Consider the following 21938-nt stretch of genomic DNA (forward strand, 5'->3'; position numbering starts at 1 on the left):
CACCGCGAATCCGTCGCAGTCATATACCCATATTCTCCGACATGATCGCATCGTGGTCTCGCTAGACGCTGCGCTCGAAGACGCTGCAGCTGCTTTCACCGAGCTCGCAGGATGTCATACAACCACGAAGCAGGAGAATCAACACTCAAACATACACACACCCGTCAGAAGCGCTGGTGGCGCGCACGACCATCGATGAGGAGGAAGCAATCAAGCGCGGCACTACTTCATCCTACGAGACCATGATGCTCAAGGTGTGGCTGCCGATAATAAGCTCGGCAGTCACCCAATGGGGATGTAAAAGAGCCTCATCCGATGGTGCATCTACTCGAAACCTGGACTCCCGTGCTGCCACCATTCGTTGCAAAAAGAGTGCTTGAGCAGGTGACAAGGAAGCTTTCCACCTCAGTCCACGACTGGAATCCACGCAAGTTCAAGAGGAGCCCTCACACATGGCTTGTAGAATGGCTACCTTACCTGAGGCCATCAGACTTAGATCCCAAGGGCACGGGTCTAGTTTCGGAGGTGAAGCGCAAACTCCGCCATGCATTACAGTCAATCGACTTATCTCGAGGGCCACTAGCGGGTATGGAGTCGTGGAAAAAAGTCTTTGGGAAAGCAGAATTCGACCACTTACTGACCGCGCACTTGGTCCCTCGGTTGGCCGCCTATCTACGAGACAACTTAGAAGTCAACCCTGCCGAGCAAGATTTGGCACCTCTGGAAGCTGTCTTCGCTTGGAAGGGCCTCATCTCCAACCAGACTATCGGCGAGCTACTAAGAGCTCAATTCTTCCCCAAATTCCTCGACATCATTCACCAGTGGCTGTCAAGTGAAGAGGTGGTATTCGGTGAGGTTGACAAATGGATAGAGTGGTGGCGCGATGAAATTCTCAAAGCGGACATCAATGACCTGCCATCCGTGGCTGCCTGCTGGGACGAAGTCTATACATTGATCAACCAGGCCCTCGACCTGGGGTCAGCGAGGCTTACAGATCTGCCAGCGCCGCGTGTCGAAAGCACCCGGGCGTCTCCTGAAACGCCTCAGTTCTCAAAATCGGTCAATATGGAAGCGCCCCGTCCCGCGCCACAGTTGGATGAGATGACTTTCAAGGACGTAGTAGAGGAGTATTGTGCGGAAGAGAACCTATTGATGATACCGCTGCGCGAAGCACACGACACAACTGGTCTGCCGTTGTTCAGAATCACGGCGAGCGCGTCTGGAAAAGGAGGAGCGATTGCATATCTCAAGGGCGATATTCTTTGGGTACAGAACAAGAAAGATAAGAGCGTTTGGGAACCCCATGGTCTGGACGAAGCGCTTGTCGCAAAAGCCGAAGGAAAGTGAGCAACCACTCGGCAGAAATTCATTTCAAGACAAGATGGCGTGTCGTTATTCTTGGGATCTGGCAGGGTAAGCTCCCAAAGCCTCTCCTGGGCAGATATGTTTGCTAGCATTCGCTAATCCAGCATCAAACGATGCATGTTAGGTAGTGAGTATCGGTGTGATAGCAGCCTAAGGCATTATGCGACCGGACATTGAATCCATACCTTACTATATTCCTGGACTGATATCGCTTCACTTTTCTCTCGCTCTTTTCTCTCGGTCGACCGACTAACTGTCCGATCACCACTGCCGAAAAATACTAATCGGTCACGCAGCGTGAGATGAATCGCAAAACGACCAATGTCGTCTGCTATCACGCATGACGGCGTAAACGCGGCCTAATAATGGCTCGCTAGTTTGTGATCTTCCACGCAGTTTGCATGAACGTGCGAGAAACGCGTGGAGTATTGGCGTACGGCCAGACTCAAGTAGCTTTTCTAAGCCGGCCGATTCATGCTTGTCACACAGAAAGGGCGAGGGAGTGGCTGGGTGACAAGGTGATAGTGAGTCGTGGCGGCGCTTACAGCAACCATGTTGCAGCGAATGGGAATGCACCAAATCAACGGCCTTTCTCGACTGCAGGGGTCTTCGCCTTCATGCAGGCGGACCGCTTCTTCCCGCAAACTGTGCCTCCGATTCGCAGCAACCAGATCGCCCATGCGCTGGGTTATTTTGGGTGCTCGAGCGCTGCGGGCCGGCGGAACATGTTTCTCTACGATGTTTTGACATGACTTCGGACGACACAATCACTACGCAACGCCACAATGACAACGAGGCTCGCAATTCCACCACAGCGACTCGGATTGCGCAGCGCCCAAGTCCGCACAGGATCTGCTATGTGTCAGTCCTCCGGTTCTTCTTTGGTGTTAGCGCGCATAGAGGCGACCCCGCTCCAGCGCGTGATTGAGTGCATTGACTGGACGCCATCATGTCGCTCAAGAAACACTCTCTCCAATCACACCTCTGTACACCCTTGACCAGCCTTCGCTCCTGGTAACTCGTTTACCGTCTCTGTCCACTTGCAGCTTGCTCCTAGAAATACTGGCCAGCCGCCCATCCCTCATATCGCCATGTTGCCAGTTGTGATACAGTTCGAATTCAACCGGTACCTTTCTACCGGGTGATGGACAGTCTGAACCTGCATTCGATCTGGATCGACATTCGGGAGTGTTGAAAACCACCCCTCCCTCACCATTTCCTTCGCCTCAATCATGCTCGATAGAGCTTTGCCTCCTTCTCTGCTGTCGTTGATTCTGGTTGTTTCACAAGCCGCTGCATTTCCATACGATTTCAAGGACAACTACAGGAAACAGGCCCCGGCGCCTCAAGACGGCCCTCCTGCTTCAGCTCAAGCATCCCGAGACCCGAATCGTTTGCCATACGACGTCGCAGGAGTCGTTGGCGGATACGTCCTCACAGTACTTATCTGGGGAGTCTTGCTCCTCACCATCGGCAGAAAGATGAGACGAAAGGCGCTCGAACCTCCAAAGGCTCTGGAGCTGGAGCTCCACAACAATAAACCAATACGGCCTTCAATAAGGACAGCGCCTCTAGCTTCGCCATCTCTTTCAGCTCGGTCTGCGACTTCGTGGTTGCGAAAATTCAAGAAAAGCGACTCTGCAGTCCAGAGCCCCGTCATTGGCTCGCCCACATCCTTCGACCAGAAAGTCATTGATGACCACAACCAGCGCGCACAAGCAGATATGGAGCGCCTGTATGCAGCTGTAATGGACCACGATGAGCAGAAACACGCCTCCACGGTCAGCGTTAACGAGATGGAGCAAAGGCCCATGGAGCAAAGACCAAGGACAATGGAGCGAAGGCGACCTTCCGCCATCAGCACAACCCGCTCTCAGCACAACGAGGACGACAGCCCAATCTCACCAGTAAAGGCTATCTACCCGCCCGACTACCAAAATGGTCCCATGACCGCGCCTATGCCCCACGACCGCGTACGAGACCAATACCCACCCCCCAGCCCCCGCAGCATCGTCTCCAAGCGCTCACACCTTTCCGCCACAAACACCACAAGCAGCAAAAATGCCCGCTTCAACCTCAAGAACCTGCGCATCTCCGGGCCCATCCAGAAATACCCAGGCGTCGACTCCGACGACGAAGCCCACACTCCCCTCTCTCCCCGCTTCTACCAACCCGGCGCACCCCCCTCGCCCCCAACCCAGCAAAACAGCCCTACATCTCCCTACGACGCCGCTGAAGAACTCGACCGTGTCCAGCCCCTCCCACTCCCCGCGCCTCACCGCGGTAGCGCGCGCTCCGCCAGCTCGCCATCCTCGACCCTCCCCTTCCGCAGCTTCGCCGAGCCGCTGCAATCCCCCGGCATCCAGACAACGGTGCTCGAACCGGCGCGTCGACAAACTCAGTCTCACGACACCCAAGACGGGCGTGCCGTTCACCCCGTACAGTCCGTATATGCCGTTCACGCCTATCACGCCCGTCACGCCGCATCTGGTGAGCAAGCGCGATCGCAAGGCGGCGGCGAAGATGGAGAAGGGCAGGATGAAGGCGCTAAAGGAGGATATGGTACAGAGCCCCAAGGAGATATTTGGGGATGCGTGGTGATAAGGGGGAAGGGGATGAGTTCTTGTATATGAAGTTTAGTTTTTTTTTTTTTTTTTGAGTTTGCATCAGCGTTTTTTTTTTTTGGCATGAGATGATTGCATGCCATCCTTTGAGGTGGCACTTTATGACTTTTTCTTTTCTAGTGTTGTGCAGAGGAAGAGGGTGTATAGTATGTAGGTGGAGAGGGATCTTAGAGTAGTTTGACAATGTCTCGCGGCTATGGAGTGTATATATTGGAATTCGCATGATGGTTCATCAAAACTCGCTCCACTGACACGTGTAGCGCACGTCCTCAACTACGATGGAAGAGGCAGCCCATCAAACAGCCTGACGCTATCTACAGCACCATGAGTTTTTTCCCAAGTTAGACGGAAAGGTCCTGTGTATTACTCCAGGCTGCGGGATGCGCATACATATCTTCCGTCGTAGTTGGGTACCTTGGGAGTACCCTTTAATATTCCGAATCACATGACTTTTCATACATCATCTACATTTATTCATCCATCATAACCCATTCACCCCCCACGCCATCTCTACACATTGAGTTCCGCCACGCCCGCCTTTGCAATATATTCCCTGTACTTGGCGAGCTTACTATCCAACTCGCCTCCCTTCCCGCAGAACTTCTCCACGATTTCCGCACTGCGGCCCGTGTACAAAGTCGCATCCAGCATGCCGTCCAAATCAGCCCAAATCGGCTTGAAGAACTCCGTCGTGCGTATTCTGTCGACGAGATCATTGCTCTTGCCCTCGTTCTTCACCTGACTGCCCGCCTCGTGTGACAGCACGCGGATCTGCTCGTGCGCTTCCTGGCGACTCTCGCCCTTCGCCACGAGCCGCATGATGATGCTCTCGGTGATCATGAAGGGCAGTTCTTCCTGGACGCGTGCGTCCACGCGCTTGGGGTACACGACTAGGCCTGAAGTGACGTTGTCGAGAGAGAGCAGGATGGCGTCGGCGAGCAGGAACATTTCGGGGATGTCGATGCGGCGGATGGCGCTGTCGTCGAGCGTGCGCTCCATCCATTGGTCTGAGAGCGTGTTGGCGAAACTTGCGGGCTTGGACATGAGTTCGCGCGAGAGCGAGTAGATGCGCTCGCTGCGCATGGGGTTGCGCTTGTATGCCATGGCAGAGCTGCCGATTTGGTCTTTTTCAAAGGGCTCTTCGACTTCTTTCCATGCGGCGAGATGGCGGATGTCGCCAGAGATCTTTTGTGCGGTTGCGCCGAGTCCGGAGATGGCGGAGGCGATTAGCAGGTCGACTTTGCGGGTGTACGTCTGCGTAGAGATGGGGTAGCACGATGGGAAGCCAGTCTTTTTGCACAGCAGCTCGTTGAGCTGGTCGCACTTCTTGGAGTCGCCGCTAAAGATCTCGAGGAAGGAGGCTTGGGTTCCAGTGGTTCCTTGTGCACCGCGGAACTGAAGGCCTTGACGGACGTGCTCTATGGCTTCGAGGTCAAAGAGGAGGTCCTGGGCCCATTGGGCGGCGCGCTTGCCGACGGTGATGAGTTGAGCTGGCTGAAGATGGGTGTAGGCGAGGGTGGGTTCGGACTTCCATTGCATAGCAAACGCGGATAGGTTGGAGAGGACCTTTGCGAGTTTGGGGAGGAGGAGATCCATGGCATCGCGCATGAGGATGAGCTCAGCGTTGTCGGTGACATAGCAGCTCGTCGCCTGAATAGATGGTTAGTGTCCCTTCACTTCGGAGCACTGAACATCTTGTTTCAACGCTATGCGTATCGAACAACATCCCCCAGCCCTCAAAACTCCAGAGAAATAAACTCACCCCATAATGTATAATCCCCGCCGCCTTCGGCGCAACCTGTCCAAACGCATGCACATGCGCCATAACATCATGCCTCCTCTTCTTTTCCTCGACCCTCGCAACCTCAAAGTCCTCATCCGTCACCACAAGATGATCTCTCATCTCCTTCAGCGCCTCTTCGCTAATGTTCTCAATGCCCAGCTCTTTCTCCGCCTCAGCAAGGTACAGCCACAGCTTGCGCCACGTGCTGTGTCGCGAGCGCTGGCTGAACAGCTGCGACATCTCCTTGGAGCAGTAGCGCCCGGTTAGAGACGTTTGGTACGTGTCGAATACCGGGGAGCCGATTTTGCTCTTCATGTCGGCGATTTGGCGCTGGATGTCCAGGGTTGCGTCTGCGTTTATCGCCATGGTGGGCGAGCTGTGTGATGCAGTGTTGATGTCACAATTCCGTGGCACTGTGTACAGCGAGCTAATTGCAATTGAACTATTGCAGAGGGTATATGAGTTCGTGGTCAAAACGGACGCAGCTCCCTTTTTCTACCCGCACCGCATCCAGCTGCTCTCACGTGTAGGGGCCCAAAATTTCGAGCTGAGCCGCCAAGACCCCACATTCGTCACCCACAATCGGAGGCCGCAGTGCTAATCATTCAATGGATTCGTTTACTAGTGTACCAGATCGTCGATATGGCAAACTCGAAATGCCATGCTTTTCATTGCATGCTTGATACATGTCATACAAGTTTTGTCCGTTTGTGTCTTTCTTCACAGCAAGCGTTCGCAAGCGGTAGCCAGGAACAAATGCTCGAGTGTTCGGCCACAGTTGCGCCGGAGATACTTGTCGCCACGCTACGTGGCTCAGGCATACCCTTTCTAGTATTCCACGAAACATTTCTGCCAATTCCGCATCTTTCCGATACCGGCCGCAGAACCTTCGTGGGATGTATGCTCGGTACTTGACCCAACCATTTCACTGTCACGTCACGACAATGACAGTAGGAACGTCTTCCCTACCTGCAACGATTCGTGCAATCGATAATGTAGAACTAGTCTGAACGGTCCAGACTGTGTGGTATCTAAGACCCGCTTGTTTCTCCACCGAACTGCTGCCCAAGCACCCGCATAGCCGCTTGTAACCCAACTCCACAGAGAGCCTCCATCTCCACCAGCTTACAGCGCGGGCGCCTTCCAGACATCCCTGTTGATCTTAAACAGGTTGCTTTGCTTGTGTGGGAAGCTGACTTCGCGCTCTTTATAGAAGCCTGCTTCTTGGAGGTATCGGGCGAGTCTATACTTGTCAGTTCAAGGCCATTGACAGGTACCCAATTCACCTACTTCTCATTGTCCACTCGCGGCTCAAGCATCACTCTCTCTGTGCGGTTGTCGGCTAGCCAGCAGTAGTGCACAAGTGCGCTCAACCATATCTTCACTCTGTGAGGTCCCCTGAACTCTTGCTCGCCTACCAAGCAGTGGAATCCTCTGTCCCAATCACTTGTAATGGGCACATGCTTTCCAAGATTGTCTTCCTTCACCCAATATATCTCGAAGTAACCGAACGGCTTCCCGTCCCAGCAGCCGATGACTGGGAATGAGTTCTTGGATTTCAGTCCGTTCTTGATGAACTCTTCTTGATGTGCCAATTCGCCCTGCTCGCCCCAGAAGTGCGACACACGCGGATCGTTCATCCACTTGTGCAAATGCTCGGCATCTGACTTTGTGTCCATACTCAGAGAGGAGCTCATGGACAGTGGCTCCGAGGCAGCAATCTGACTGTTTCGCGGTGTAGAGACTGGACCGGAAACCGGACCACGGTGTCGGAGGGGTTTCGACGAACAGGAAGCAACTCTGAACGACAGATATTGGCCGACACTAGGGATGTACCGTGTGTAGAACACCTCGCCCTGTCTAGGTGGCTTGGGTCGCACGGGATGCCGAACGCCGTTCGTGAAGACGTATTGCGCGGGTGGAGGTGGGTAGTACGTGGGCAAATGCGAGCTCGAATGGAACGGCCCAGGTGCTGTCGGCGACCATAATCCTGTCGAAGCCTGCTCAAGCTGCTGCTCTCTTTGTGCATCTCCGCCTGAGCCTCGCGCCGGTGATGATGGTCGCGAGGGATATGGCGACCCGGCTGGGAACGGTGACTGGGCCATGGGCGACAGCGTAAAGAGGTAGATGCGCGGATCCAGCTGCCAGAAGTTCCTGCGACTGACAAACATGTTCTGCCAACCTTCAGGCGAGTTTTCCTCTTGCGCGCAACCTACGGTCGAGTCTTCACTGGCTATCAGCCCCATGCGCTCGAGCTTGGGCAACACCACCTTGCCCTTGAATATGCCTTCCCTGTTGATGTTGATCCTCCATTCTCCCTTGGGCTTTCCAGCATCGGCAGTGTTCTTAGAAGCCGCGGTGGTGATCTGAAGCGTGGGTTCGGGCTGGTGGAAGTACCAATAGAGACTGGCCCAGAGCATCATGGCAATCTGGCGGGTCGGCGAAGCAGCAGCCTTGTAGTCATTGCTACTCGGATTCGATATCGACGAGATGTATATGTGATCGCCATTGAGCGTCGGTCGTCGGTACCGGTGAGTATGTTTCTTATCCTCCTCAGACAATTCCTGCTGCCCCTGCCCCTCAGTATCCAAGTCATCCTCCGAATTCAGTATAATCGTCCATCCCGGGGGAAACGGCGAATTTGAACTCAGCAACTCATTTGATTTGAAGAAGAGGCCTCCAAACACAGGTGTAATAGTCAGCGTTTGGCCATTTGGTAGGTGGACGACGTTGGCGGGGGCCATTGTGATGACGATGGTGGGGTAGCTTCAGCTGTTGAAGAATAATCAGTGAGACATGTGTGACCTGGATACCTTGTTTTGGTTGTAGATCGATTATAGTGATCATGTATCGCGCGAGATGTCAGGCACAAATGCACGCCAAATTCTGGGCATGCGCGCACGCGGTCCAGCAGAGCCTGCCAGAGCTTTCACTCAATCTCATTGTTACGGACCGATCTTGCCCGCGCGGGGCGCCTGTAAAAGCTGCAGTCATGACGGCGGGACAGTTTCGTCTATGCGAACTGCTACTTTTGTATGCTTATGCATCTGCATCGTGACCCGACATACGAGGAGAATACATCATACCCACGTTGTGGTTTTCCATTGGTGGTCGGGTCAAGGACGGAAGGAGCTTTGACGTGGGAGCTCGGCGCTCGGGTTCATTGAGTATGACGAAATGCGGTCGGACGTGATTATCTAGCAACTTCTTCGGTACTCTGACACCGATATAACAACACCACAAAGTGCCTCTGAAGCTCAATTGACCAAAACACATCAATTGCAAGCACCATGAACACCACACTCCTCCGCACATCTGCCCTGCGCTCTGCCGCCAGGGCTACCGCACCCGCCGTCTCTCGAGCTGGCCTCGCAGGCACCACATTCGTCCGCGGAAAGGCCACTCTTCCCGACCTTTCATGTAAGTATACAGCTAAATAGTTCATGCACGAAGCCTAACAGCCCACCCAGACGACTACGGCGCCCTCGAGCCCGCCATCTCGGGCAAAATCATGGAACTCCACCACAAGAACCACCACAACACCTACGTAACCTCGTTCAACAACTTCAGCGAGCAAATCGCCGAGGCCAAGCAGAAGCAGGACATCGCCGCGCAAATCGCGCTCCAGCCATTGATCAACTTTCACGGCGGCGGCCATCTCAACCACACCCTGTTCTGGGAGAACTTGGCGCCCACCAGCCAGGGCGGCGGCGAGCCCCCAACGGGCGCCCTGAGCAAGGCGATTAACGACAGCTACGGCAGCTTGGACGCGTTCAAGGAGAAGTTCAACACCGCGCTGGCGGGCATCCAGGGCAGTGGGTGGGCGTGGTTGGTCCAGGATACCCAGACGGGCAGTGTGCAGATCAGGACGTACGCGAACCAGGACCCTGTAGTGGGGCAGTTCAGGCCGATTTTGGGTGTTGATGCTTGGGAGCATGCGTACTAGTAAGTCTTATCTAACGTCTTGCAATGTTGGAATGCGGACATGCTAACGTGTGTAACAGCCTCCAGTACCAGAACCGCAAGGCGGAGTACTTCAAGGCTATCTGGGACGTCATCAATTGGAAGGCGGCGGAGAAGCGCTTCAAGTGAACTACACGAATAGTCTAGGGAGGGATATGCTGCTCGATGTACGTTGACTTCTTAGTCGACTGCTAGTGCTTTGGCAGTATAGTAAGCCGAATGACACAAGACAACATATTCATCTACAATGACTCCAACTTCATGAGAAAATCGCACGACCGGTCAACTGTAGTAGGTCATAAATTCGATTAATGTCAGAAACGAGCGCAAAGTCTCCTCCCCAATACCATAAACGCCCCAACTTCCCCCTCCATGCAAATGCTGAACGCGCCCGCCCTATATGCAAAAACAGAAAGGTATAGAACTCCCAAAAGGCAAAATACTCCTTCGTCAGTCATTACTCTTCTACACGCTGGCTCAAATTTTCCTTCCTCTCCGCCTCGGCAGCCCAGACTCCATGCCCACCGTCGGGGGCACGATGACTTTCGGTGTGGGTATGCCCTTCTTCGGCGTTACTCCGCCGAGACCGGATCGTTGTGTGTTCTCCTTGCCCTCGGCAGGAAGAGTGGCCACGGACTGTGGCAGCATGACCTTCTTGGGGGCAGCAAGACGACTCTTTCGCTCTTTGGTTGGCTCGACACCCACGGGTGCGATGTCGAGGCTTGGGAGCTTGCTTTCGGGCTGTGAGGCTGAGGCGACGGTCATTTTCCTGATCTTGCTGGCCTTTGGACGAGGCAGCTGTTGTGCTGTTGATGCTGCAGGTGCCGGAGTGGCGTCCTTCTCTTCATCATCGAAAGGCGTGGGCGCAAGGAGAGCTTTCGCCGGAGTACCGTTCGCCGTTCCAAGGCCTCTGACTCTTCGCACCTTAGGCGTTGAGTTCTTCGACACTTTGCTCTTTGGTTTTGCGCTTGGTGTCGAAACTGCGTCAGACATGCCTAGCTCATCTGGTGTTGCAAGACTCTCAGCCTCAGCAACCGTTTCTGGGTTTTCCTGGTAGTACGCGAGCTGCTCGTCCCAACGGATGTTTTTGCCAATGACGATCTCCCGGGTGGAATCATCAAGTGGCGGCAAGTTGGCGGCGTCAGCTGCAAGCTTCATGAGGCGTACGGTTACACCAAATGCACCCTGCTTGTTCTTGCGCGTGTTGGCTCGAGTAAGCAGCGAAAGTTCTTGTGCATCACTCTTCTTGAGCACGACATGCTCGGTGCCATCAGCGCGGCGAATCGCAATCTTCGATGTCTGGGGTTGTGTTTGTGCTGCGGATGCTGGGGCGGGAAGTCGTGATTTCTTCGCTCGAGATGATCGCCTCGAGCCCCGCAAAGACTTTTCGTCCGTCAAGTCCTCTCCTTCCGTAGCGTTAGGGGTAGGTGACGCGAGATTATTGTTGTCCATGCTGAGGGTAAGAGTCTGGGAGAGGTCCAGCGTCAACTCATTGTCGTATTTGGAGGGCGAGTTGGGATCCTTTTCTTCTAGGGCTTTGCGTGGCGATGATAGAGCGTGACGGATCACATCTGAGTCACGGCGGTTCTGTAAAGACTCGCGGCGATGGGTCATGACAGCAGCCTTCTCTGCCTTGCTGGCCGCCGCGCGGTTGAGGAAGTCCTTGAGCAGAGCTGTATCGTCGTCAAGCGCAATGGTCATAGTCGCATCGTCCAGACTGGACTGCGCGGGGGGCGGTGGCGGGGAGTGAAGCTTTCGTGGCGTGGGCTACGACGGAGAAGGTGCTCTTGCTGGTGTAAATGAGAGCGTCAATCCATCAGTTATGTCCGCTATCTGAGAGCTACCTGGCGTCTGGGTGGGTTCATCGTCGTATGGAGCTGAGGAGCCATCCTCTTCCGACAGTTCTGCAAGGTTTGTGACTTCTTCAGGCGTATCTTGAAGAACACCATCTTCAGGTTCACCGCTAGCTGAGACATCGCTCATAGCTTCTGCCAACATAGGTTGCTCTCCGTGTGCGACTTGCTCGTAGTCTTGTTGGATGTTCAATTGAAGAGATGCCTCGGTGAATTCCTCATCAGCAGCAGTTGTGTCGAGACCGTCATCCAGTGCCAGCCCGTCCTCCATGTTGATGTCTACTGACTCTTCCCCATCGGATGGCGCTTCTGGGGCAAGAATCACTTCCTGGACTTCTTCTGCGGCAGGTTCGACATCGGCCCTCGGCGAAGATCCCAGAGGCAGAGCTGGATACGCGATGTCGTCAGACGCCTGTTGTACCCTTATGGCTGAGACTGCAGGAGAAAATGGCTCAGAGACCGAGTCGACATGATCTAGGGTGTCCGCATCAGCAATATCCTCCTCTTCTTGATCCGCTTCATTGCGAACCGCCTCTTGTGCAGTGACTATCTCCTCTTCCTCGTTTGAATTGCTTCCAACTGGCTCTTCGGCATGTTTATCAATGCCCAATTCAGCTACAAGCTCACCGTCATCCATCGCCATGGAATTCGTCTCATGTTCGCCCCGGTCGTTGTCGCTCAGTGGGAGCTGGGGATAAGCGATCTGCTCGAGATGAAGTGGCGACGCGGAAGTCTGTTTCATGGGCGAACGGAAGAAGTTCATGAGGGTGGCATCTTCCGCAGGCGCGCTTTCGGCATCATTAATGGTGTCATCCTGCATACCAACCAGGCTTCTGTCATGAGCTAGACCTTCACTAGCTTCAGCATCCATGGTGAAAGTGAAAGTCGACCGCCTGTCCTTTTGAGCAGGGAGCTGGTTCTGGACGTTTTCCATGCTCAGTTCCAAGACGGACTCAGTGTCTGCAAACGTCTCGTAGCTTCGGTCTCCTGCAGTCGCGTCCTGTGCATCGTCACTCTCTGCCGCCTCGTCCTGGTCGTCTGCGGTAGAGTCGTACGCGCGTGTCGCCTTCTTCCCTGCATGTCACGTTAGCACGTGAGCTCATGGTGGACCGAACATGTCCTACTTGGCAAAACACTCTTCCTACGGTCCCATCGCGTCCCTTTGAACGCGCGCGTCTTGCCATTGAGCTTCGCAGTCGTCTTCTCCATAGCCTCGGGGCTCATATGCTGCCTCCTTTTTGTTGCTCGCGACCGCGCATCGTGTTCTTCTTCATCGTCCTCGTCTTCAGTGGTCTCCGGTGCACGCGACCTCAGATTAACTCTTCGCCAGATCTTCTTGGCCCGCCCTTCCTCCGTCTTCTTGGTTTCTTGCTTACGTTCCCATCCCCGCGGTATCCTGGCGACAGGCAGAGAGCTCGGGTCGAGTAAGGCGGCGTCGGTGTCGTCCCATGTCTGGTTAAAGGATGCGCGCGTCACACGTTTTCGTGGCGAGGGAACCATGGCGACGTAACGGCACGTAAGGATGCCGAGGAATACAGAATGTTATATAGTCACAAACATCAGCGCGGAAAGAATGTCGTGATCCGGTGTCGAGTGGTGGGTTTCGCGTGTCGACCCGTTGGCCGGCAGCGGCAACCACAACAAACATGAACAGCAGGGCACGCTAGTCCCGTTCGGGCCGTTTCCGCGGCTCGAACTTTTTGGACCGCATCGACATGGACATCGACGAACATCGCCATACGACCTCGAGAGTCACGTCGCATCCGATACCGCACCGTCGCAAACACCGCAAAATCCTCCACGATGGTTCCAAAGCCACAGGGCAGTGCCGTGCAGTCGGCCACGCACCGACCCCTCCCACCACTACCGAAACTCCGCGTTCGACGACCGAATAAGCCAGAGGCAAACCCGTGCCTGGGAGTAATGTCATCAGTACTGGGTACGTGGCTCTTGCTGTGGATATGCGGGATGGATGGATACAGGCGCAAAAGGCCATGGAGGCAGCCTCATTGCGCAAGCATCTGCGATTGATGAGCATGGAATTAATCGCAGAGCTGAAGAGCTAACTCGCTGCACACAGGTTGCTGGGCATCTTCAGGATACAGTGTTCAAGGTTGCGCACAGCTTGAGCAAAAATTACGGCAGTGCATGGATGCACCAGTACGTACCTCACCAGTGCAAGTAGCCATGATGTCGCTGACTTTCCTAGCGCGACACAAATGTAAAGAAGAACAACATCAACTACCACCTCTCGAGAATGTACCCAAAGATCAAGGGACCACACAAGCGGGACTAAACACTTCGTCAGTCGAATGTATTACATCACATGTATATCCAACATACGGCGGTTTGCTTGAGCCTTCGGCGTCCGCATTTGAGGAGTTTAGAAATCATACCATTGGGCTGGCGTTACGGATCATGTACAGACGAATTTAAGTTTTTGTGAAAAGAGCTGGATGTTTCTGCATACCGTGAAGAGGCGACCAGATCCGTCTTGTGTGACAATCAATTGTCTTCTCCGTAAGGGAGATGTGACGCCGGGCGCCACAACAACTCGAAGCACTGAGAGAGTAACTATCCTACCATTTGCGAACTGGGAGGTACTCGAAGGCTAATTCCGATGTAGAGAGATGTGAAATTTGCCTTGAAGCCACATACTCTTAGCCATCGCTATGCTCTTAGTAGGTAGCCGACGACTTGTTGCGCAACCTGGTGACGTTACTTTTGTGACACATACGAACACTTAGAACTAGTATCTTCAACTTGCCCTTTTACACTGAAACACTCCCTTGTGGACGGGATGAAATACTGGAATATTTGCCTCCTCCAGGACCGGACTAGGCTGAGTCGCTGTCTCTTGCGCATATTTTCGTGCCCACGCACGTCTCAGTCTTCTTCCACTAGCATACGGCAGTTCATATGGATGCTGCACATATCATGTAAGCTCCATCTTCCATGCATCGGGCGCAGCTCCCCCATCTCGCGAACATCGTCAGGATCTGTTTTGAGGACCTCGACTCCAGATCTTCGGATCTCAGACAGCGATACCATTCGATGAACACGAAATAAACCACGTTCTTCAAGGGTTATCTCGAGCATCATCGGGCGTCGCTCACCGAACGGACGCATTGCTATATTTGTTTCGTCCTTGGCAAGCCTCATGCACGCTCAGACCCAATCACACACCACCCCACTACACCGAAGTGTACTCAGCCCCGACCAGCTTACATGCCTACATGCTAGCTACATGCGTGAGTTTTTCCTTCCTTGAGTGGCTGGCTCTCGTTTCCACGTGTGCAAGGGCGTTTTATCACCCATCCGATTTGTCTACTCCGGCAGAGCTGCGTCAAGATGTGCCTATATTGCATACGCCATGATGCATGAGGGAAGGCTCACCCGCATGATCTGAGCGATTCAGCACATGGCACCGGATCGCAAGGGTTAGCTCATGCGAATACACCAGGGAGCTTGTAGCTTGTCTTGCTTCTTGTGGTGGGGGAGGTTGGCCGCATTTGCTCAGCCTTCTCAAACTGGAGCTCTTTATAGTCTGCTTCATCGCGTAACGATCTGCGCAAGCTGTTACAATTCCTTCTCTTGTTTGCGAAGCTCTGTTGCGCAAAATCTACCCCGTCTTCCAGCAGAATTTACCAAAAAGACCGCGCTAGCACTAAAATCATAGCTGCCATCACATGGACCCACGATGATGTTGACCTACACTTTCTGTGTGCTTCTCGCACCAGTCATCGTATACGGCGCTGCGTTTCCATGGGCATTGCCAGTGCCTACCCTATTTGCGCCTGCAATTGACAGCTGGAGCCCGGCACCAACTGCGGCAGCTCGACTACCAAACTCTGAGGTTTTCAGACGCGATACACCCCAGGGTGATAATACCTGCGCCTTCGTTTCGGGCTCTTTACGTATGTCCCAGCTCCCATGTATACCACTTCACTATGCTAATGACTAAACCAAAATCGCCAGTAACATGTTCCAACTCAAACCTCGTTTGCGCCACAATCCCCCAGAACGGCGTCCAGGGCTGCTGTGACCAAGCATCCTTAAAGGCATGCGTGATCCCAACAGCATGCATCGCCAGCACCGCCATGTCTTCTCTCTGCACCGACGCAGCATGTTCCAGCAACTCCAGCATCATGAAGTGCACAGAAGCCGCCATGCCAGAGTGCTACAAGTGGCTGGTCGTCTTCGACAAAACCTACAGCCTCACAACAATGACGCACCACAGTTGCGCACAGAAAGGCTTCACAAGTGCGGTGATGAGATCCCCAGGTCAAATTGCGAGTTCCATTCCCCCGGAGCAGTATCGCACTGTGACTGTGACGGATATGGCTGCGCCATCCGACACCGTAATTCCTCTAGCACCTGTTCCCGGCCCCGCGAAACCCAACCTAGCCGCGATCATTGGAGGGACTGTAGGTGGGTGTACGGTCATCAGTCTCATCGTCCTCACTATCTTCCTTATCCGTAGGCATCGCAAGGCTGCTCACAACGATATCGCTCAACCACACACAACTCAATACCACGACGGCAACGGCACAGTAATCGAATACAATCCCCAAAGCTTTCCCTCTCCAACATACCCCATCGACACGAAAACATGGGTTCAACAACATTCCGGTCCTGTCGATCGGGTCAGCGATGCGATGCCACAGTATCCCAATATGGCGGCTGGACAGTATGGGATTGTAGAAGTCGATGGAACACAAAGGGCGGTGGAAGTACCCGCCGAGAATATTTACCGTGCAAGAGCGAGCACGTGAACGTGGAGTGCTCTTGTTGTTTGATGTCATTCGTTCTTAGCGTGCATTGCATTGGGAGGCGTACATTTACAGCGAGTGTTTTCGGGGGACGACGGAATTTAATTGGATAAGGATATACCCATGGAGAACAGGTCACTCGCTTTACATCTGCTGGTTTTGTCATTGGGGCTAGGGGTGCTTCAGCCGAAAAGATTGGGGGCGTTGTACGGATTGTAGCGCGCTGCTATGCGCTTCAGTGCGTTTGAGGAGATGGAGATAGCGTATATTGGTGGTACCAGATATCCCAAAGTACTCTGTGTGAGTCTCTACGGCTTGTCCATGTGCTAAAGTTGTGGTATGCTGCCTGTTGTGTTGTCTCTTTCTGATCACTTTGGTGTACCTTGCGTGTTTTGTGCATCTGCTGCTAAAAGCATGATTCTACTTTTTCAGAATAAACATATCAAGGTATGAACCTAAATTCGAGGTACAGATGGAGCATCGCAGTGCTGTTATCTTACGATGTGGGAAGTACGTAACGCACGTGAACAGGCGTGCTACTTGCAAGGCCAGCACAGACCCCCGCGTCGACTCCGCCCGGCCACACGCATCGAGTCCGCGCTCAGGGTCAAACCACAACCGACAAATAATTGCGGACAACATTTCGATTGCTCGGGAATCTACTGGCAAATAGTAGAGCTCGAACAACTGATAGACATCTAACGCGATATCCCCACAAATCACCGTCCGCCCTGAAATATTGCCCACCGCTTACCTGAGACCTTCATCCTCAAAGATGTTGGCGGAAAGTAAAATCGACTCACTAGATACTCATCTAGAACAATTCAAGCTGAACAATCGGACGTCGCAGAACGACCTACAGGTAGAAGCAATGGGACCCGTGGCATCAACTAGAATCCTTGCTAACCGCATGTAGAATCTGCTCAAAGAGTACGCCCAGCTTCTAGACGATTATAAAGACCTAAAGAAAGCTTTCGAGTCTAAAAGCGCAAAGCCCGTGGCCAAGTATGCAGCTACACCTGTACGCCCAGCAGAGAAGCCCCGTAGCCCTTATGTCCTCGTGCTTGTCGACGGCGATGGCTACATCGTAAGTCTTTTGGATCAAACAAGCACAAGCTGTCGCTGACTTCTAGCAGTTCAATGATGAGCTCATCCGCGACAAAGAAGAAGGTGGCATGCGAGCTGCCCGTATGCTGAACGAAGCAGTGGAAAAATACTTACACCAAAGCGTCCCAGAAGCTCGGAATTTGCGTATCCTGGTGCGCATCTACGCCGACCTAACGAACCTGTCAAAGCAACTAGCCAGGTCGAAGTTGACCGGGCTCGAGAAGCGTTCTCTTGGAGCGTTCTCTGCTGCGTTTACGCGCGCCATGAGCTCATTCGACTTTGTCGACGCTCTAGATGAAGAGGGCACTAAGTTTAAGATTAGAGGTATAGAATCCGTTGCACTTTTCGTATAGAAATTTGCTTACAGACATTCAGAACAGTTCCGGGTTGCTTCCGAGGATAGCGCTTGTAGTCACATTCTATATGCTGCATGCCACGACAGTGCCTATCTCTCCCAGCTCGTGCCGCATAAAGGCCAAACCGAGAAGATTACTCTCGTACAGGGCACCAATTGGAGTCCTGAGTTCTATCAGTTCAACTTGACTGTCACACAATTCCCGACAGTGTTTCGATGGCTAAGCACACCGACCATAGCCCCGACCGCAAAAGCTGCTAATGGTAATGGCTCCGTACCTTCCAAGGCCAAAAGTATCCAGAATAAGTCTATCCCTCATGCGCCGTCGGAGCCTCGTCAAAATGGGGCATGGGGTAACGGGGGTTCAAGCTCAGCCTTTGAGAATGGGCACACCTCAAACGACCGAGCTTCATCAGTTGCTACGAGCAGCCACGATACCGGATACGGTAAGAACTTCGGTAGCAAGGCTACAAGCTCCCAGCAGTCTTCACAGCAGTCTTCGAAGCAGCCATGTAGATTCTTCCAGAAGGTAAGCCGATGTTAGAGAACACCACATGTATACCAGTGGCTGATTGTCTCAGGGCTCCTGTCGCTTCGGTACTAAGTGCGAGTTCCAACATGTGCCTCCCACTCTGGATGCCGCGGGCCGAAAACCATCAGGCACATCATCAGGCCCGTCATCAGGCCGTTCAAACATATCCTCCAGCCTTCCTACCACCATATCCTCCAACTACATCCCGCTAAACAAGGCATAATCAGCGTATCGACACTTATATACGTCCTCCAACCCAGGCAGAATGGTCTATCTATAACTCGCGCTTCCACAAGCAGAAGCCTTGTAATAGTTTCCACCTCCAACGTGTCTGCACTACGCTTGGCTGCCCTTACGATCATCAGGAACTCGAACCGGAGTCTAGGCACGTACTTGAGTACGTTGTCAAGTGCTCCCCGTGCCCTAAGAAAGGCGATTGTAGAGATAGTAATTGTCCCCTCGGACATATATGTCAGAAGGATGGCTGCCAGGGACAGATGAAGGGATGTAGGATGAAGTCTGACCTACATAACGTACATCCGGAGCTTGCGAATATGGTGTTGGTGGAAGAGGAGGAGGAGATGGTGCATGGTCAAGAGCAGGAGATGCCGGTGTCGGTGCCGGATGACGATGGCTATCTTTGGTAGTCGGTGGAGAAGATGGATGGTTGGATAGTGGGCTCATTAATTATTCTGATTCGGATAGCCGTGGTGGAACATAAGGATGGAAAAAGCAGAGGCCTACCCTAAAATACCGTGACGAGGAGAAATGCAGTGGCTCGTGAAGAAACCATTTCTCACCTGATCACCTGTGTATCGATTCGGGATACGATATGGCTGGACTGGGGTTTGAATCTTGCTATCTGAAAGAACGGAAATAATCAAGAGAGAAGATGGGTTTGGCTATAATCTCAAGACATCGTGCGTGAAGGTGAATGTCAATCACCTTCGAACTTTTTCTTATTTTACGGCTTTTTTGTCTTTCACTTCCGATTCCGTGTCTTCCACGCACTATATTTTTTTGGTCCGTGGCCTTTTCAATTCCTCTCCAAACCTATCAAACCGCTACTCAGCTCAACCAATACCCAATCTTCAGATCAGGCTCAACTACCATGTCCGGGCCCTCAGAGCAGAAGCGTGCGCGTGTCGTGCAGCTATACTGCCCCGATCACGAGGTCACAGTCGACAACTTCATAATCACGCCTTCGATGGCACACAAAGACGTCGTCACCGCCATTATGGCTGCCTTCCGTCGGTACAAGATCAAGGAGGCTTGGCCATGCGACATCAACGGTGAGCCGCTCTTCGCCAACGCGGATTGCCCGTCCACCCTCGACGATGTCGTCGATGGCGAGCGTCTCCTCATCGCCCTAGATAATGATTCGCCCATCTACCCCGAGCCGCCGCTCGAAGTGGTGCTCTACCTCGACGGCGACGACTTGCCCAAGCCGCTTCGTGTAAGTCTCCCAATGGCAGTGAGGCGTTCCAAGCTCTACTATGGGGCGTCCTCCGGACGTCTGAGAGTGCTTGAATACTCACACGCATGTCGGAGTATACACTGACATATGATGTAGAAGATGTCTCGCGAAGACCGCCGCAACCACATCCGCACTCTTCGTCGCCGCGACGCTGTTCTGCGCAAGAACATCCTCCGTCTCAACCTTCCTCACATGGAGGTCATGGCCGCACTCAATATCCTCGCCAGCGCCAACGCCCGCACCTTGAAGGCCCGTTTCTCTGTCACCCAGTCCAAGCGCATCATTCAAGACAACTGGCGCGTGAACGAGGTCCAAGCCCTCGAGCTAAAGTGCCTTGCCACCATGGCCATCCTGAGCCAAGCCACTTGCGGTCAGCCTCTTCTCGCCGAGAATGCTATGTTCGATGCGAAGTTGGCTCGTCGTAGTGCAGACGCATCCGCGCCGCGTGACTTGCAGGAGGAGGACGTACAGAAGGTCATCGACGACTTTTACCAGGCTGCGAATGCCATCGGTTCGGACTGGCCTGACGACGACGACAACGCAGCCATCGCTGCGCGTCAGGGCAAGAATGCGCGTCATCAGTCTGGCAAGTTCAAGGCGAGAATGGCACAGCAGGACATGGTGGATGAAGAGGAAATGGGCGAAGAGGCTGCTGCGGTTGCGAACCCTGGAAAGGGCAAGGGCAAGGGCAGGTCCGTGGACTATCTTGCCGGCAAACTGAGCAAGACGAGAATTCCGGACAACAGGGCTCCTGAGGCTGATTCGGATGACGACGACGACGATGCTGTAAGGCAGCCTGGACGTATGCGCCGCAACTAGGCTAAGTTGGTTACCTTGGATGGATCTAGTACCTGAAGAGCTTGAGCTCGAGATTGATGAAGCATACAACGACATGACAGGCATGTATTCTACATAGACAGCAAGCCATAAACCCATACTTGGAACCAAATCCCGTCTCACTGTAAACTATGATAATTGTGGCGTGTGCAACTGAGTCCAAACTAACACATGCATGACAGCGATTTGCTTTTGACAAACACAACGCCCAGCCTGGCCTTTTCACTTCTGTTTGCTCTTTGCGTGATACACTTTGCCCCACTCAGGCCTTCCCTTCCCTCGAAATCTGGTTACTCACTTTGCTCATCTTAAATCCAATCATGCTGCATTTAAATATCTTATATGTTTTGATTAATTCGAGAATCTGTCAATAGAAACAGAACGGTGTTAGTAAGTAGTGCCTGTGGATCCTTGTGCCCCAACTATCGTGTAGCCACGGGTTAGGACGTGCAGGTTACGGAACGCGCTTAGTAAATTCTATTATTTTTGCTCATGTCGCTCCCTGTATGTTGTACCTTGAAGGTCACGAGTTCGAGTCTGAGCACAGGCAGTTGCACTATTGTTCTCTAATCTTTGCTTTCTTTTGTTTTTATAATTCAGTGTGAAGTGAAGGTGAAATGCGCACCCAACTAGCTTACTTTATTCAAAGCACAGCTACTCTATCTACTCCTCTCACCTGTTCTAAACCCTTCTTTCCTCAGCCTCTACCCTCTTCTCAACACTATGGAGTCTTAAGTCCCCATCCGCGCAGAAAGCGCGCCTACCAACAGCAACAGCAACAACAACACCGTCGCGCCTGCGAGCGATGACGTCGAGATGCAAGGCGAGGCCGGAGCAACAAAGCGTGGTGTAAGCAATTTACCCTATCGATTCCACGTTTACCTGCATACTAATCCACCATTTAGCACTGGAAGAAATTTGCTGACAACAAACGCCGCAAGGCCAAATACATCGGCATCATCTTGCACAATTGGGAGCTCTCGTCCCCCAATGGCATCCTCCCTGCGCATCTGTGCCCGCGCGAGCGCACGATGCCGTCGGATAGACACATGTCCGAGTACGAGCACAAATCGCGCGTGCAGCTGGGTGCGGAGGATACACCGGTGCTTGAGTATGGCGAGTGGTCTATAGAGCTGCGTCGTGGTCTCTGGGAGTTGAGTAAGGCTACGGTGGGTGATGCCCCGTATGCCGTCAGGGTGTAAGTGATACATTGATTTGAATACTGATGAGATGAATTGTGATACTGATTGGGATATGTAGGCTGAATGGG

General features: G+C 53.2%; 12 protein-coding genes across 12 annotated transcripts in view; 9 read left to right on the top strand and 3 right to left on the bottom strand.

Annotated features, from left to right (window-relative positions):
* The window catches only part of SNOG_06369 (hypothetical protein), a gene marked incomplete at both ends in the record, with an annotated part of 2139 nt that extends 792 nt beyond the window's left edge, over positions 1–1347 (top strand). The window contains 2 exons of the mRNA XM_001796690.1: positions 66–254; positions 283–1347. Of these exons, the coding sequence (XP_001796742.1) occupies positions 66–254; positions 283–1347 (1254 nt within the window). The remainder of the gene's footprint in view (positions 1–65; positions 255–282) is intronic.
* Positions 1348–2150: 803 nt separating this feature from the next.
* SNOG_06370 (hypothetical protein) lies at positions 2151–2510 on the top strand (the record flags this gene model as incomplete). Its single annotated transcript, XM_001796691.1, has 2 exons — positions 2151–2226; positions 2368–2510. The coding sequence occupies 2 exons, from the start codon at positions 2151–2153 to the stop codon at positions 2508–2510; spliced, it is 219 nt and encodes a 72-aa protein (XP_001796743.1).
* An 87-nt stretch (positions 2511–2597) lies between these two features.
* Positions 2598–3966, top strand: SNOG_06371 (hypothetical protein; the record flags this gene model as incomplete). The annotated part of the gene is made up of 2 exons (XM_001796692.1): positions 2598–3749; positions 3784–3966. The coding sequence occupies 2 exons, from the start codon at positions 2598–2600 to the stop codon at positions 3964–3966; spliced, it is 1335 nt and encodes a 444-aa protein (XP_001796744.1).
* Positions 3967–4499: 533 nt separating this feature from the next.
* On the bottom strand, positions 4500–6138 carry SNOG_06372 (hypothetical protein; the record flags this gene model as incomplete). Its single annotated transcript, XM_001796693.1, has 2 exons — positions 4500–5639; positions 5752–6138. 2 exons carry the CDS (start codon positions 6136–6138, stop codon positions 4500–4502), a joined length of 1527 nt encoding a protein of 508 aa, XP_001796745.1.
* Positions 6139–6897: 759 nt separating this feature from the next.
* SNOG_06373 (hypothetical protein) lies at positions 6898–8516 on the bottom strand (the record flags this gene model as incomplete). The annotated part of the gene is made up of 2 exons (XM_001796694.1): positions 6898–7015; positions 7063–8516. The coding sequence occupies 2 exons, from the start codon at positions 8514–8516 to the stop codon at positions 6898–6900; spliced, it is 1572 nt and encodes a 523-aa protein (XP_001796746.1).
* Positions 8517–9015: 499 nt separating this feature from the next.
* Positions 9016–10066, top strand: SNOG_06374 (hypothetical protein). The gene is made up of 3 exons (XM_001796695.1): positions 9016–9192; positions 9243–9717; positions 9777–10066. Exons 1-3 carry the CDS (start codon positions 9063–9065, stop codon positions 9862–9864), a joined length of 693 nt encoding a protein of 230 aa, XP_001796747.1. The 5' UTR covers positions 9016–9062; the 3' UTR covers positions 9865–10066.
* SNOG_06376 (hypothetical protein) lies at positions 10011–13088 on the bottom strand (the record flags this gene model as incomplete). The annotated part of the gene is made up of 3 exons (XM_001796696.1): positions 10011–11457; positions 11527–12662; positions 12713–13088. 3 exons carry the CDS (start codon positions 13086–13088, stop codon positions 10213–10215), a joined length of 2757 nt encoding a protein of 918 aa, XP_001796748.1. The 3' UTR covers positions 10011–10212.
* A 303-nt stretch (positions 13089–13391) lies between these two features.
* SNOG_06377 (hypothetical protein) lies at positions 13392–13884 on the top strand (the record flags this gene model as incomplete). The annotated part of the gene is made up of 3 exons (XM_001796697.1): positions 13392–13527; positions 13669–13748; positions 13798–13884. The coding sequence occupies 3 exons, from the start codon at positions 13392–13394 to the stop codon at positions 13882–13884; spliced, it is 303 nt and encodes a 100-aa protein (XP_001796749.1).
* Positions 13885–15288: 1404 nt separating this feature from the next.
* On the top strand, positions 15289–16363 carry SNOG_06378 (hypothetical protein; the record flags this gene model as incomplete). Its single annotated transcript, XM_001796698.1, has 2 exons — positions 15289–15505; positions 15567–16363. 2 exons carry the CDS (start codon positions 15289–15291, stop codon positions 16361–16363), a joined length of 1014 nt encoding a protein of 337 aa, XP_001796750.1.
* A 498-nt stretch (positions 16364–16861) lies between these two features.
* Positions 16862–17820, top strand: SNOG_06379 (hypothetical protein; the record flags this gene model as incomplete). Its single annotated transcript, XM_001796699.1, has 3 exons — positions 16862–16870; positions 17277–17447; positions 17497–17820. 3 exons carry the CDS (start codon positions 16862–16864, stop codon positions 17818–17820), a joined length of 504 nt encoding a protein of 167 aa, XP_001796751.1.
* Positions 17821–19465: 1645 nt separating this feature from the next.
* SNOG_06380 (hypothetical protein) lies at positions 19466–20650 on the top strand (the record flags this gene model as incomplete). The annotated part of the gene is made up of 2 exons (XM_001796700.1): positions 19466–19810; positions 19928–20650. 2 exons carry the CDS (start codon positions 19466–19468, stop codon positions 20648–20650), a joined length of 1068 nt encoding a protein of 355 aa, XP_001796752.1.
* An 834-nt stretch (positions 20651–21484) lies between these two features.
* On the top strand, positions 21485–21870 carry SNOG_20069 (hypothetical protein; the record flags this gene model as incomplete). Its single annotated transcript, XM_001796701.1, has 2 exons — positions 21485–21517; positions 21574–21870. 2 exons carry the CDS (start codon positions 21485–21487, stop codon positions 21868–21870), a joined length of 330 nt encoding a protein of 109 aa, XP_001796753.1.
* Between the last annotated feature and the right edge of the window lie 68 nt (positions 21871–21938).

The sequence above is a fragment of the Parastagonospora nodorum genome, assembly GCF_000146915.1.
Source record: "Parastagonospora nodorum SN15 chromosome Unknown scaffold_9, whole genome shotgun sequence".
Taxonomy (NCBI): domain Eukaryota; kingdom Fungi; phylum Ascomycota; class Dothideomycetes; order Pleosporales; family Phaeosphaeriaceae; genus Parastagonospora; species Parastagonospora nodorum.

What these genes read in the sequence shown, in the direction of transcription:
- SNOG_06374 (XM_001796695.1), top strand. Translation starts at nt 9,063, where the DNA reads ATGAACACCACACTCCTCCGCACATCTGCCCTGCGCTCTGCCGCCAGG. An exon ending in CACTCTTCCCGACCTTTCAT is followed by an intron (nt 9,193 to 9,242) that starts GTAAGTATACAG and finishes CAGCCCACCCAG; the next exon opens with ACGACTACGGCGCCCTCGAG. An exon ending in GCTTGGGAGCATGCGTACTA is followed by an intron (nt 9,718 to 9,776) that starts GTAAGTCTTATC and finishes CGTGTGTAACAG; the next exon opens with CCTCCAGTACCAGAACCGCA.